Genomic DNA, 13,473 nt, shown 5'->3' with positions numbered 1-13,473 from the left:
CAAGAAAGTAGTGAAGCAAAAACTCCAATCTTGACATGTGCAAAGGCAAAGAATTTTGTAAGAACATGGTAATTAAAAACCTTAGCCAGTGGATCTTTTTTTTTTTTGCATCATAAATCCATTTACTATCAAGTGCTTAGTGGGGCGAGTTCTAGAACCTCTGTATCTGTTTCCCTCACTTTTCAATGTGTCGAAAAGTTTTGCTGAGTTATTCCTAAGGCTCTTTTCTCTCACCTTCAGCCACGTTAATTTACACACACAGCTAACAGCTCTAATGGAGCACTTTATCTTCACTACCACTCTGCTCTGCCTTTTCCTTTCTGCTACATCTGAATTCTTGACAGGGTGCTTTTTTCAGTGGTAGTGTTCAAAAACAATCAGTAAAATATTGAGACTGTTCAAGGTGATTTATTCAATCTTAACGTATCCTGAATAGCAGAATTTAGGGTATTGTGGCAGAAGTATTTTGGGAACAGTGGCACAAGACAAGAATATCACTTAAATCACAATACAGGCCTTGGCAATGGAGTTTTTATACCCAACTCATTTTAGTAATCCTAACTTCCCTCTCCTACATTGCAAATAATTTGTGTGTTCTTTTTTAGATGGCTATTCATATGAAAAGGAAGCAATGGAGAATTGGATCAGCAAAAAGAAACGTACAAGTCCCATGACAAATCTTATTCTTCCTTCAGTGGTACTTATACCGAATAGGACTCTGAAAATGGCCATCAATCGGTGGCTAGAGACACATCAAAAATAAAATTGTTTCAGGGCTTGCCCCATGGCCTAGGGGTTAAGTTCGGTGTGCTCTGCTTCGGCAGCCTAGGTTCGGTTCCTGGGCATGGACCACAACTCGGTGGTGGCCATGCTGTGGTGGTGACCCATACACAAAAGAAGAAGATTGGCACAGGTGTTAGCTCAGGGCGAATCTTCCTCAGCAAAATAAATAAAAATAAAATTGTTTATATTATTTATATTTTTCAGTGATCTCATTTGAATGATTTAAAGGTAAATACTAATCAGACATTAAAAGCAAAACAAGGAGAAAAGTAAACTTCTTAAATTTAGTTACCTGTAACAATTTACTATTTTCATTCTTTAAAACATGGACTAAACAACACATCCAACTTCTTTTCTATTTTTATTATAAAAGCCTTTTTGTACTAGTGAAAAAAAATCTTAACCTGTAGAGAAATAAAGTTTTACTTTGACTTTAAATTGCAATGCTCAAATTTATTCTTGTTAGCTATAGGTCATATCCCATTACAACCAAAGAGAAGAAGAATCTAGAATATAACAGATATTTAAATCCTAGGCATTAGCCATTCATTTGATAACTCTTTGGAATCCTTCTAAAGAGAATTTGTAGCAAAATAATTGTAGATTTGTTTATGACTAAATTGAGAAAATCACTTTGACATGTTTAATGAGCAATTTTGTTGGATTCTAAATTTGCAAGGTGTAATGATTTTTTCCCATTGTCCAAACCTGGGTACAAGTTAGATGATGGAATAAATTATCACAAATACATCAAACTGACTTTGCTGAGAGAGATCAAGTGGCAAGCTAGCCCCCCTTTAGAATTAAGAATTCTTTAAGTTCTCACATAGTATTCTAAGCCAGGGTGTCTCTACATTTTTAAACACCGTGATAAGCATTCTCTCAGAAGAAACCTTCGAGCTCAGGAAGTTGAGGTTGTATTGACTTCACATACCTGTCAAATTGTTTACCAGAATAGAAGCTATTAGTGGGAAAGCATGTTAGAACTAAACTATAAGGGTAGAGCTAGAGACTGAGACTATGTGTTCACCCCCAAAACCCTCATTGTAGTTGTTCAAAATTTGAAAACTCAAGAGAAAAGCAATATAAGTAAGTATGTATTTAGTTTTTTCCTATATTTTATAAACTTACAGCCAATATGCTTTATGTTTCCAGAAAGGTGGAAAGTCTAGCCACCACAGAAATCTCCAAATACCTTTTATTTATTAAAATTGCTGTGTTGTAAAATTTCTGTCATCCTAATGTAATATTGAATTCTATTTCCTTTACATCATAGCTAGGATTCACAATCTATGATTCTAGAAGAGTATTTTTTTTTTCATATTACATATACTCACATTCTTATGAGGACCAAAAAAAAAGGTTGGGAAGATGTTCTAGAAGGTGTTTTTCTTTCTATTCTAACAAAAGATTTTTTTTTTTTAACTGACAGAGCCCACCATTGGACCAAATATCTTTTCTTTTGATTGATAAAGTAATAGCCTTATTCCAAAGAAAGATCGGTTGTTTTTTAAATGTGTTAAAGAAGGTGGTGATTTTTCTGTTTCACCATATAGCTTCTTGTTAAACAAACAAAATGGCTGAAAACTAAGATGCCAATAATTTACCCAAGTGGAGTGCTTCTGTTTTTGTATACAAACCAAAGCCAAAACAACTAATTCCTCCTCCCCACAAACAAAAAAACAGGGGCCTGCCCAGTGGCGTAGCAGTGACGTTCACACGTTCCATTTCAGCAGCCCAGGGTTCGCTGGTTTGGTTCCTGGGTTCGCTGGTTTGGTTCCTGGGTGTGGACGTACTCACTCACTGCTCATCAAGCCATGCTGAGGTGGTGTCCCATATAGAAAAGAAGAGCTACAACAACTCTACAACTATGACATACAACTACATACTGGGGCTTTGGGGAGGGGAAAAAAAGAGGAAGATGATTGGCAACAGATGTTAACACAGGGCCAATCTTCCTCCGGGATTTAAAACAACCAGTAAATCAAATCCAAAACCATCCGCAGGAAGGGACCCCACACAATCCCTCTGCTGCACACTCTCCAGGCCCCACCGTTCATTCAGGACTGTGCAGGGGCAGCACTCACCTGCCCACTGCCCAGTCCTCGGGACTGACCAGTGGCTTCCCAAAGAGACGTCACTCCTTTCTGGGGTAATTGGACCAAATGCCTTATCTATCTTTCTTTACTAAGACTATATCAAAATCATTATGTAATGTATAATAAATTCTACTAAAAGAAGTCACACTGGCAGCTTTACTGGAAAAGTCATCCTATAAGAATTATCTCAGGGGCTGGCCCCATGGCTTAGTGGTTAAGTGCATGCGCGCCACTGCTGGCAGCCCAGTTTCGGATCCCAGGCGCACACTGACGCACCGCTTCTCCAGCCATGCTGAGGCTGTGTCCCACCTACAGCAACTAGAAGGACGTGCAGCTATGACATACAACTATCTACTGGGGCTTCGGGGGAAAAAATAAATAAAATTATAAAAAAATTATCTCAGGCCAGCCCCGTGGCTTAGTAGTTAAGTGCGCATGCTCCACTACTGGCAGCCCAGGTTCGGAGCCCGGGCGCGCACTGACGCACCGCTTGTCTGGCCATGCTGAGGCCACGTCCCACATACAGCAACTAGAAGGATGTGCAACTATGACATACAACTACCTTACTGGGGCTTTGGGGAGAAAAAGGGCGGAAAAAAAAGGAGGAGGATTGGCAATAGATGTTAGCTCAGGGCCAGTCTTCCTCAGCAAAAAAAAAAAAAAAAAAGGATTGGCATGGATGTTAGCTCAGAGATGATCCTCCTCATTAAAAAAAAAATTAGCCAATAACACTTTTTCCCTCCTACACAGGTTTTTGTTTTTAACCTTTAGTTTAAATATACAGCTTTAAAGAAGGACTGAAAATACTTGACTTAGCCTTGCAAGTAATACGGCAGTAACCAGACAATAACCTGAAGTAGTATTAGAGAATACTTAAGCTTAAGATTCCGAGTCAGAATTTTATCACTACAACAGTTTTATGTTCACTCCCATTCATACTACTTTGAAACTGAAATATGTGGGTATAGAGACAAATACACTTTTTTTCTTTTTTGTGAGGACGATCCGCCCTGAGCTAATATCTGCCAGTCCTGCATTTTTTTTGTGGTGAGGAAGACTGGCCCTGGGCTAACAGCCATGCCCATCTTCCTCTACTTTATATGGGACGCCGCCACAGCATGGCTTGCCAAGCAGTGCGTCGGTGTGCGCCCAGGATCCGAACCGAGAAACCCCAGGCTGCCACAGCGGAATGCGTGCACTTAACCACTTGCGCCACTGGGCCGGCCCCCAAATACACACTTTTAACTGACAATGCAAATGTGCTGAAGAACAAACTTTCATCTTAACACAGTGTTCAGTGTATTGCCAAAGTGTCTGAGAGTTATAGTACTAAAGATACCCTGTTGCCAGTAAAAACAGACACCAAGATTTCTGGAACAGGTCAGTATAACATGCTCATCTTCATATATTCTCCCTATTTCAGGCAAAAAGACTAATTTTGACCCTTGAATATTTTGGGATTTCTAAAAGCTGTCACCCTGGTTCTGAAATTATTATTAAATGAAATTAAATATGCATTTGGTAGTTTAAAAATAGGCCTTTCACTATTTTCTTTAGGGTAACAATATCACCCAGGATTTAAGGCAGACAGTTGTCATCAGGATATTCTCCACTTATCCATTGTTTCATTTAATGCAAAAGAAATTCTATTAAGAGTCTTTATTCCATACGGAAAAGTACAGTAGTTGTGCAGAAACAAAACTACATAACAAAAGAGTAAGACTTTCACAAACATTAAAGAAAACAATAAACAATAAATAAGCCATAGTAGTTATAGCAGAACTCACGAAAAGCCTGTAAAAAAATGATAAAGCTGTACAAAGTACACTGTACACACTCAGGAACAAATGTTGAAGAAGGACACCAGAAGATTCCTATTTGTACAAAACCATAATGATGCTCACAGGAACTTCATTACAACTATTCATTTTTAAAACATTCTGTAAATATAGAACTTCCTTCTCCCCAACTCTAGAAAATAAATTTCACATCCCAACATATAAAACAAATACGCTCCCACCTCTCTCAAACTAGCATTTTAACATCCTCCAATAGCACACCATTTTCATATAAAAATACCTTTAAACCAAGGTTCATTCCTGTACCTTATCTTTACAAATGAATAATACATCAGTTTGGACTTAAGTAGCACCTCAAAGGTGTTCATATAAATGAGATAAAGTGCCGTTACTGGTATACTGTTAACATGCCATAATAATATATTGTTCAGTGCAATAACCAGCATGGATGAAGCTTAGAAAGAACATGCAAATAAATGACTTCTTTTTTTTTAAGATTAACTACTTGAAATAGTTATATTTACAAGTCTGAATACAACTTAGCTATTTTAATATGTACAATATGTGACTATAAAGTAATGATTGTATAATAAAACACAAACCACCACCAACCATACCTTAAGTATCCAAATTAAATACTGTCCTTACAGGATCTTGGAAGGCTTATGCCAGGAGCGCTATCATCGTTAAAAGCAGTTTGGGAACCAGCTGAAAGCTAATTTACGTGTCACCGAGAATGCTGTACTCTTGGTATTTTAGCCAAAATCCAACTTGACCACCCATCATGATTCCAAATGGCTTATACTGTTTCCAAATATTAAAAACACCTTGAAGCGGGAATATAGTTCCAAAAAAGGTGCTATAAAAATATTTTTAATGAGAACCACAGCAAAGAAGTGTTTAATCCTCTTAAGGGAACTTCTATGAAGGGAACAATACTTGGATATTCTCGTATTTCGCTTAAAAAACAAAAAAATCAGCTATATAACATGTATAGTCACATTTATATTGAGCTAGAAATCACTCAGGTCTTAAATACATATATTTGGGGGGGGGTTTGACTCAATGGAGCTTGAAAATTTCATCTTTTCCAGAATACATCATCTGGATATTATGTCTTGAGTTAAACCTATCACTAGACATTTGCATTCTCTAGGAAATGTTATGATTTTATCACATAGCAAAGGCTAGGAGAAAAATGATAAAAACCAAACAATTTCATAAGAGAAAAGCATGAGCTAATGTCTTCTTGGTTGTCTTAAATTTTTAACTTGATAGGCATAACTAATTGTAGTTTTCAATTCTGGTTAGCATTCTTATTTATGGTGACTTCTAGCTATTTATCAAAGAAGTTTTATCCCACATTTTTAATCCACCCCCAAGGAAAAAAGAAAAAAAAATATGGCTAAAAAGTAATTTTTCTCATCAAAAACCATTTAATTACCATCAGGAGCCAACACACTATTTTCCAAATTCCACAAATGGGTCTCTCTTAAGGTTCACACATTTGACTCTATGAACGATCGCTTTGGTTTTGCTGAAGGAAGGTGACTCCTGTGGGCTTCATTACTGATATGAGGCTGCTGTTTAGACAGACTTTCCTGATACAGATGAGAAACAGTCTTAGTTATCCTGTTCTCTTGACAGTGGCCTGGAATTTGGCACTTCTTTTCCTCTAGCTCCTTCACCTGTGCCCCATTGTGGACACTTCCACCCAGGGTAGAAACGGAACAGATTTTGGCTTGGTTATTATATCCTCCTGCTTGTTTGAGGGAGGGCTTCTCAGAGTTCAAGGCCTGCAGGCCAGCTGCAGAAGATGTGTTTGTCAGGAGCCCCTCTGGCACCTGACAGTGCCAGGTGCGGTTTGGAGGATTGCTCTGCTGTTGGAACCTCGCAGTCTTATCCATGATGCCCATGAATGGAGTATTGCGGGGTCTGTGTTCAGCGATGCCACTCTGAACCTGGTTAACAACCTTGTCTTTAATTCGAGCATCCGGTCCTTGGACCTTGAAGCCATCTGAGAAACTGCTGCTTGAAGTCAAACTACTAGTTGAACTTGACATCTTTATGCTGCTGGACGGAGAACCAGAAGAGCCTGAGCTGGTGAGGGAAGCCGGGTGTCGCATGTCGCTACAGCTCACTGTCCCACTTTGGTTTAGAGAGGCTACGTCCACAGCCATGGCGGCATGAGACAGAAGCCTCTCTGCAGTTTTTATCTTGCTTGGTAAAGGATACGCAGCACCACTCTCACTGTGCTGCAGCTGGACACTGTGGCTGGGGCCCAGCCGATCTCCAAAATGGCCAGAACCAGCTCCCACAGCAAAAGGACCTTTTCCCTCCAAATGCTGGTTTCTGCTACCAGCAGAAGGTGCAGGCATTCTACCTGGCATGGGACTTGGGGGTGGATTCTGAGAAGAGACCTGAATTTTTGTGCTACTGTTTCTCACGCCAGACTGTCCAGAACCCAGATGCTGGCTGGTTTTCACTATCTGTGCCTGCTTGGTGGGCTGCATAACCAATCCTGGCTGGGCTACAGGCTCCCGCAGGGGCTTGTTAATTCCTGGCCTATTCTGTGGCGATACTGGCCTTATTTTGGACTGTAACCCTTCCTGGAGGTTTCGGATATATGGGGAGGGGACAGATGAGGATGGCTGGGACCTGGGAGTCGGGGAAATGGATTCTTCCTGTGGAGAAGTTTCTTCTTCTTCAGCCTCCTCAAGATGAAAGTGGTCGTTTAATCCAGGGGTCGGGGCGTCCTCTTCGTTATCGGAGTCATTGGGTGGGGCGGGTGGTGGGCACTGCTGTTTCTGCTGTTGGCTCCTCTGGAGTTGCTTGCATTCGTCTTCTACGCGGGCCAGGAGCCTCTTGATTTCCTGATTGGTAGGAGAGAGTTTCACAGCTTCCCGCAGGTCAGCCAGAGCTGCCGCAAACTGCCTTTATATTAAAACAGAAGATATAATTACAAGCCACGTAAGAACATGCTCTGAATGTAACTGTACCTAAAAGAGCTCTGCTAAAAGGAAAGAGAAGGTAGCTAACAGAGTTTCGAACACTTACTGTGGTGGGAAGGACCCACTTAACTAGCTTAGAGTTACTCAGCTAAGTGGGAGTGCTGAATTCTAATCCAGAGCTATGCAGCTCCAGGGCCCTGCTGTCTCTATCAAGACCACTGGGCTGAGAATGAAAACAGGCATAAATCAGTGGGTGTCAGAATCCTCTAAAAGTTATCTTCACCATCCCCTCTCACCATGCCCACCTCTTACTCAAAGTTTTATATGGCTCCTCCTCCCTTCTCCACCACCTCCTCTTAATGTCTGTAGTTGGCAGTTTCACTGATAATATGGACGAATCAAGGAACTTTATTTTGCAGTAAGTGTCAACTGGGATGGAGGGGAGGAATAGTTATCGAGATGTCAGGAGAAAATAAAAGTTCAGCCATTGCTAGTAATATCCATTACTGTGCCTCTTAGAAGCTACCAATTTAGTATTAAAAGGGATGAGAGGCATTTGAGTAATGCTTGTGAATCAGAAGCCCCCAAAGTCAACCAGCAGCTTCAAAACTATAGAAACACAAGGTGGCTTCTCTAGTCACATGTCTACCCCCAGACAGTACCTGCTGTTTCTCTTTGCTCTTGCCCTGGCATAAAAGGCTTCATAGGACTTTGGTTTCAATTCAAGAGCCTTGGAAGCAAATTCTTCTGCCATGCCAAAGTCCTGGTGTCAATATTTAAATAACATGAGTCAAAACAAGCACTGAAACATGATTACAGGCAACTTTTTAATAAGAGTTTTGCTCTAAACGTTAGCAGAGAATTGGGACATAACTGAAGAGAGATGAAGGGCAAGGTAAGTTTGTTCCACTTTAAGGTCAGGAGATAGTTAAAACTTTATTTAATATTCTTAAGAGAAGAATCCAGTAGAGAAGCAAAAATTGATGATTCAGGAGAGAGAGGTAGAAGCAGTGCACCAGAAGGCAAGAGCAGATAGAACCCAGCACACCAGTGGAGGGTTCAGCCTCAAGAGAAGGGCACCGATGCTTCATCCACCATAACAGCAGGGAAGGCAGAGTATGTGGGCACAGAAGTAGGCAGGTCAATAGATTTGGTGGTGGGAGGATGAGGTTAAAAAATATAGAAGAAAGAAAGAAGTACTGAAACAAATCTAGTTACTAGTTACAAATTAACTATGAGTGAACTACCATTAATCACAAATTAACCAGTTACTGGCATACCCTCTGAACCAACTTAATAAACACCAGGCAAATTATAACATATTTGTGTTGAACTTTATGATGCCCTTTCCTTCTGAATCTGGGAATGGGCCACTCAAGACAATGTCGGCAACACACAGTTGGGGAGGGGTGAAGGAGCAGTTTGCACTTGCTTCTCCTCACTAAAGCAGAGGAAACTATACCCGAGTGCACTCTCTCAACATCTTGAGAGGGGGTTAGTGACAGTGATCTCCAAGAGCAACAGCTTCCCATACGCCAAGTTCACAGAAATGTGCAAACACATCAGGAGTTCCCATGATTTGGTCTGGGGTAGGGCTGGCCTGCACCACTGTGAAAACATTCCATTGCTGAAGGACTGGAATTAGGGGGCACAGCTTACATTTGTTTTTCTTCGGCAGCGAGACAAATTGAGATAGAGGGAAACTCTTAGTTCATTGAATGGTCTCATGTCCTCTCCAAATCCTTCTCGAGGAAACTTCCTTAAGGCATACTGGTACCTCTGGGCTGCCTCTTTCATCTTCCCTTTCTAGGATCCAAAAATCACAGAAATTTATCCTTTTCCAGAGGCTGCAAGATGAATAAACTCCCACCATCTTGAAGATCCTGGCGAGGTTATTCTCCCCCCACTACCAAAAGCATTACAGCACATTGAAAGGATCCTGCTAAGTGCTGTAGGAGAACCAGAACACTAATCGGCATGAACACACGTGGCCTCACCACATGCACAGGCTTCTGCAACATGTGCTTCACACAGTAAGAAAGAAGCTGGTTTTATAGGAAGGTGTCTGTAAACAGCCAAATTGATAACTATCAATCTTAATACTTCAGATTATCTTTCTTCTCTATTATATATTTTTGAAAACCATTTTCATGAATGATTTCCCATCTAAAGATATTTTAATGCTAGGTGTAATAGAAATTAGATGAAAAAATGATGCAGTTCCTAAGGCAAGTAGAGTCTTGTGGATAAACCCAGATCTTGCTGTAGAATCATAATTTTTCTTTTAAGAGGAACTAAAGCATGGGCTTTAAAAATCAGAACAGCACTGCACGTCATTTCCAAGGCTAAAGAAATCCATTTGCCCAGTCAGTTCTGTTGCACAGCAGGTATGAAGTCGGTTGAAAATGGCTTGTTATTTCCAACGTAATTGCCCACCAAAATTCATATTAAAACCACTTCAAAGCCACAACAATACACACCCTGAACTCAATTTCAAACTGATTCCAAGCCAGGAACCCTGCTGGGTCATGCTATATGCCTATTTATTTGTTATTAAAAAAAGAAAAGGAAAAACTAAAACATAGCAAGTGCAGCAGCCTCATGGTAAAAAAGATTAAAATGGTCATAATCTAGTTTTTTGTTTTCATAATCTTTTAATTCTGGCTAATCACAGACCTGGAAAGAATAGTGATCCATGTAAATGGCCAGAGCATCCATCTAAACCAGGGGTTGGCAAACTACAGCCTCCGGGCCAACTCTAGCCTGCCACCTGTTTTCACAAATACAGTTTGATTGGGACACAGCCACGCTCACTCGTTTATGTATTATCTGTGGCTGCTTTTGTGCCACAGCACCAAAGCTGGGTAATTGTGACAGAGACCACGATGCATGCCCTAAAATATTTACTATCTGGCCCTTTACAGAAAAAGCTTTTTGACCTAAACTCATTTGTTATTTTGGAAAATTTACTTTAAAGTCAAATTTATTAATCTGCAAGCAACTAGAAGGATGTGCAACTATGACATACAACTATCTACTGGGGCTTTGGGGGAAAAATAAATGAATGAATAAAATTATTAAAAAAAATTCATTAATCTGCAAATCATATTTCCATTTCTAAGGGAAAATGGAAAAAAATTAATTCAGTCTCCCGAGTAACTAAGCATTATATATTACTTGACTGTCTTAAGTAAAAATATCTCTGGAAACAGTCTCAAATTCCAGAAGCTTATAGATATTAAAAATAAGATAGTAAAGGCTTAAGAGACTTAATGATTCTTTTCTTCTGAAAATGTCTCCTGAGTGCTCCTTTCCCGTGTGGCTCGTGACTCCACGCACTGAGGAATCTCTGTATGACAGGCCAGTTGAACTAGCAGCAGCTCTGCCTGCACACCAAGGCTTCAGGCCGTAAGTCACAGTTACAGCTGCAAGGATTCGTTCAGAAATAATGGGTCTCAAACACAAAGAGAAGTGCATTCCACCTTGAAGATTCTGCCGTTAAGCTATTAAAGCCTGGGCGTGAGGCCAGGCGAGCATCTCTTGGAACTTCTATTAAAGCTAAGCTACACCGATTCTGTGCGGCAGCACAGCTACGTTCATAATCCACCAAACTGAAGATGCTCGCAGGCCGTTACAACATCACACAAAAGGGCACAACCACTTACTTTGTACATCATATTTCCTTCCTCCATCAATTTCTGTAAAAGTATAATCAAAATATCAGGTTTGGAAGTAGCCATCGCCCAAGCAGCATTTCCTGCAAAATAAACACGCGTTCAGAGGCACTGCGGTGATTGTGAAGGAGAGCAGGTCAAGGCTGCTGTGCCCCACCACAGCCAAGATCACAAACAGCAGAGAGCCCAGCTGCAGAGGACACTGCTTGTGTCCTGCAGGCCCCCAGACAACAGTATAATGAAGGAAGGGGAGCAGGACAGCCGTGAGCAGGTGTCCCTTCTACTCTGTCTACGCTGAACTAATCACTTAGGAGGGGAACTGTACCTGGCACCAAGTGTTGTTATTCTGGTGAAAAAAGTACTGGGAAACTAACACATCAGAGCAGCCGTGACCCATCCCTCCCTTCTGACGGGGATTTGGGAGGGAAATCAATCAAACCAGGCTTCAGAATCATCATCTCCTTGTTTCGGCAGTGCCATGACTGCTGGCAAATGAAGGTGTGTTCCCAACATCCTCTTGTACTCCGCTGCAGTCTGCCATTCACATCTACTCTGAGCGTCTTAGCTTTGGCCCTTCTGCCCTCTTCCCACACCCATGCTCTCGCCCTCCTTGCTCACGTCTATGTCCAACTCCTCCCAGCCGACAGCACGGCCACGATCTTCTTTCTCACCCTCCGTAAACACTTGGAGGGAGCAGTGCTGACGAGCACCGACTCAGGAGTCCGGCTGCTCGGGTTCAACCGTGACTCCTCCACTTACTGTGACCTTAGGGAAGCTACTTACCTCCTTTGTGCATTGGTTTTCTCCCCTGTAACACGGTGGTATTATCCCTACCTACTTACAGGGCAGGTGAGGATTAAAGAAGTTAAAATATGACACTGCTCAGAAGAGCTCCCAACACTGTGAACTGCTTACTAATATTAGCGAATCTCATCCTCCACATCGCGGTCCCCTCTCCAGAACTGCCGCTGGCCAAAGTTCTGCCATATCAAACCCCAACAGCAATGTACTGGTTGCTTTATCCCCACATATTCTGAATAGTGTGTCATATTCCAACCTGCCATACAGAAGGGCTCTCCCCACCCCCGGACGTTATCTTCAAGTACCCGCCTCTTGTCTCCAGTAAACACATGAACTCTCCCTCACAGAAGCGGCACTGGGGGTGGGGGGGTGTGCCATTTCCTACCCAGCCAACTGTGATTACTCTACAACAGTGCTTCTCAAACCCAGCCGCTCATGAGAACCACCCGTGAGCTTTCCTAACCACTAAGACGCCCCCGCCCCCCACGTCTCATCCAACTGCTCCCTGGCGTGGCTGCCGGGTATCCCTACACCCCACTATTCTAGACTGTCCTTCAACATCAGCCTCTACTTCATCCCCACACTGGCAATATTACAAGCTATTTAAACATTTTGGATGACTGTGTTTAAACGAGCCTTACAAAGGGAGAAAAAAAAAAATCTCCAAACACCAGACATCTTAACCCCGGGCGCAGATAAGTCTTCACGGGCCCTAACATACTCTAAAATCGGAAGCTAACCTCCCTCTCGCTGCTGAACTGAGGTGGTTACTGACCTAATTTGGCTCCTTTTCTCAGCAGTGTAACCACTACAGATGTGTTTCGACAACCAATGGCTCTGTCCAAGGGACGCATACCGCTGTGGTCCACGTGCTCAATCACGGCTCCCTTCTCAACCAGATACAGCACCTGCAGCGTGGAGAACAGAGGCCTGAGGAGCGGCTCGTGGCAGGAGCACCGCAACTCGCCCACCTCTGCACTCTGGTGCAGGAGCTGGCAGTCTTAGCTTTACTCCCATCTTAGATGCCTCTGGCCATTAGGGATCCTGGAATGGAAATGAAGTTGACAGGAAACAGAGAAGAGAAGCGGTAACTCAGAGCTAAAACCCGCTGTTATTAGCAATGAGGAAGGCAGGTGAATGCTCCCAGGGACAGGCACGTTGTGTACACACACTCATATACCACAGATGGGCACACGCACATGTCATCATCTGTCTCTCTCTCACCCCACTTCCCAGGCCACAGAGATGAGACACAGTCACCTTTTCATCCCCCATTACTTAGGAGGTACACTTGTGCAACAGCTCCAACATACTGGCAGGCAATGATAACGGGCACTTCAGAAACACTCAGATCCACACAGCCTGG

General features: G+C 42.1%; 2 protein-coding genes across 22 annotated transcripts in view; one reads left to right on the top strand and one right to left on the bottom strand.

Moving 5' to 3' along the window:
• WDSUB1 (WD repeat, sterile alpha motif and U-box domain containing 1) overlaps positions 1 to 1,221 on the top strand; it is a 50,496-nt gene extending 49,275 nt beyond the window's left edge. For all 11 annotated transcript variants that reach the window (XM_087435256.1, XM_087435254.1, XM_014785937.2 and 8 more), the window contains one exon: positions 606 to 1,221. In XM_087435256.1, coding sequence (XP_087291382.1) covers positions 606 to 763 — 158 coding nt within the window. In that variant the 3' untranslated portion in view covers positions 764 to 1,221. The remainder of the gene's footprint in view (positions 1 to 605) is intronic.
• A 3,305-nt stretch (positions 1,222 to 4,526) lies between these two features.
• TANC1 (tetratricopeptide repeat, ankyrin repeat and coiled-coil containing 1) overlaps positions 4,527 to 13,473 on the bottom strand; it is a 230,335-nt gene continuing 221,388 nt past the window's right edge. For all 11 annotated transcript variants that reach the window (XM_087435249.1, XM_014785939.2, XM_014785940.2 and 8 more), the window contains 5 exons: positions 12,883 to 13,015; positions 11,298 to 11,389; positions 9,292 to 9,438; positions 8,295 to 8,395; positions 4,527 to 7,615 (listed from right to left, as the gene is read on the bottom strand). In XM_087435249.1, coding sequence (XP_087291375.1) covers positions 6,181 to 7,615; positions 8,295 to 8,395; positions 9,292 to 9,438; positions 11,298 to 11,389; positions 12,883 to 13,015 — 1,908 coding nt within the window. In that variant the 3' untranslated portion in view covers positions 4,527 to 6,180. The remainder of the gene's footprint in view (positions 7,616 to 8,294; positions 8,396 to 9,291; positions 9,439 to 11,297; positions 11,390 to 12,882; positions 13,016 to 13,473) is intronic.

This window comes from Ceratotherium simum, chromosome 9 (assembly GCF_057802395.1).
Source record: "Ceratotherium simum simum isolate JZ-2026a chromosome 9, ASM5780239v1, whole genome shotgun sequence".
Classification (NCBI taxonomy): domain Eukaryota; kingdom Metazoa; phylum Chordata; class Mammalia; order Perissodactyla; family Rhinocerotidae; genus Ceratotherium; species Ceratotherium simum.
This window is presented reverse-complemented; position numbering and strand designations above follow the sequence as displayed.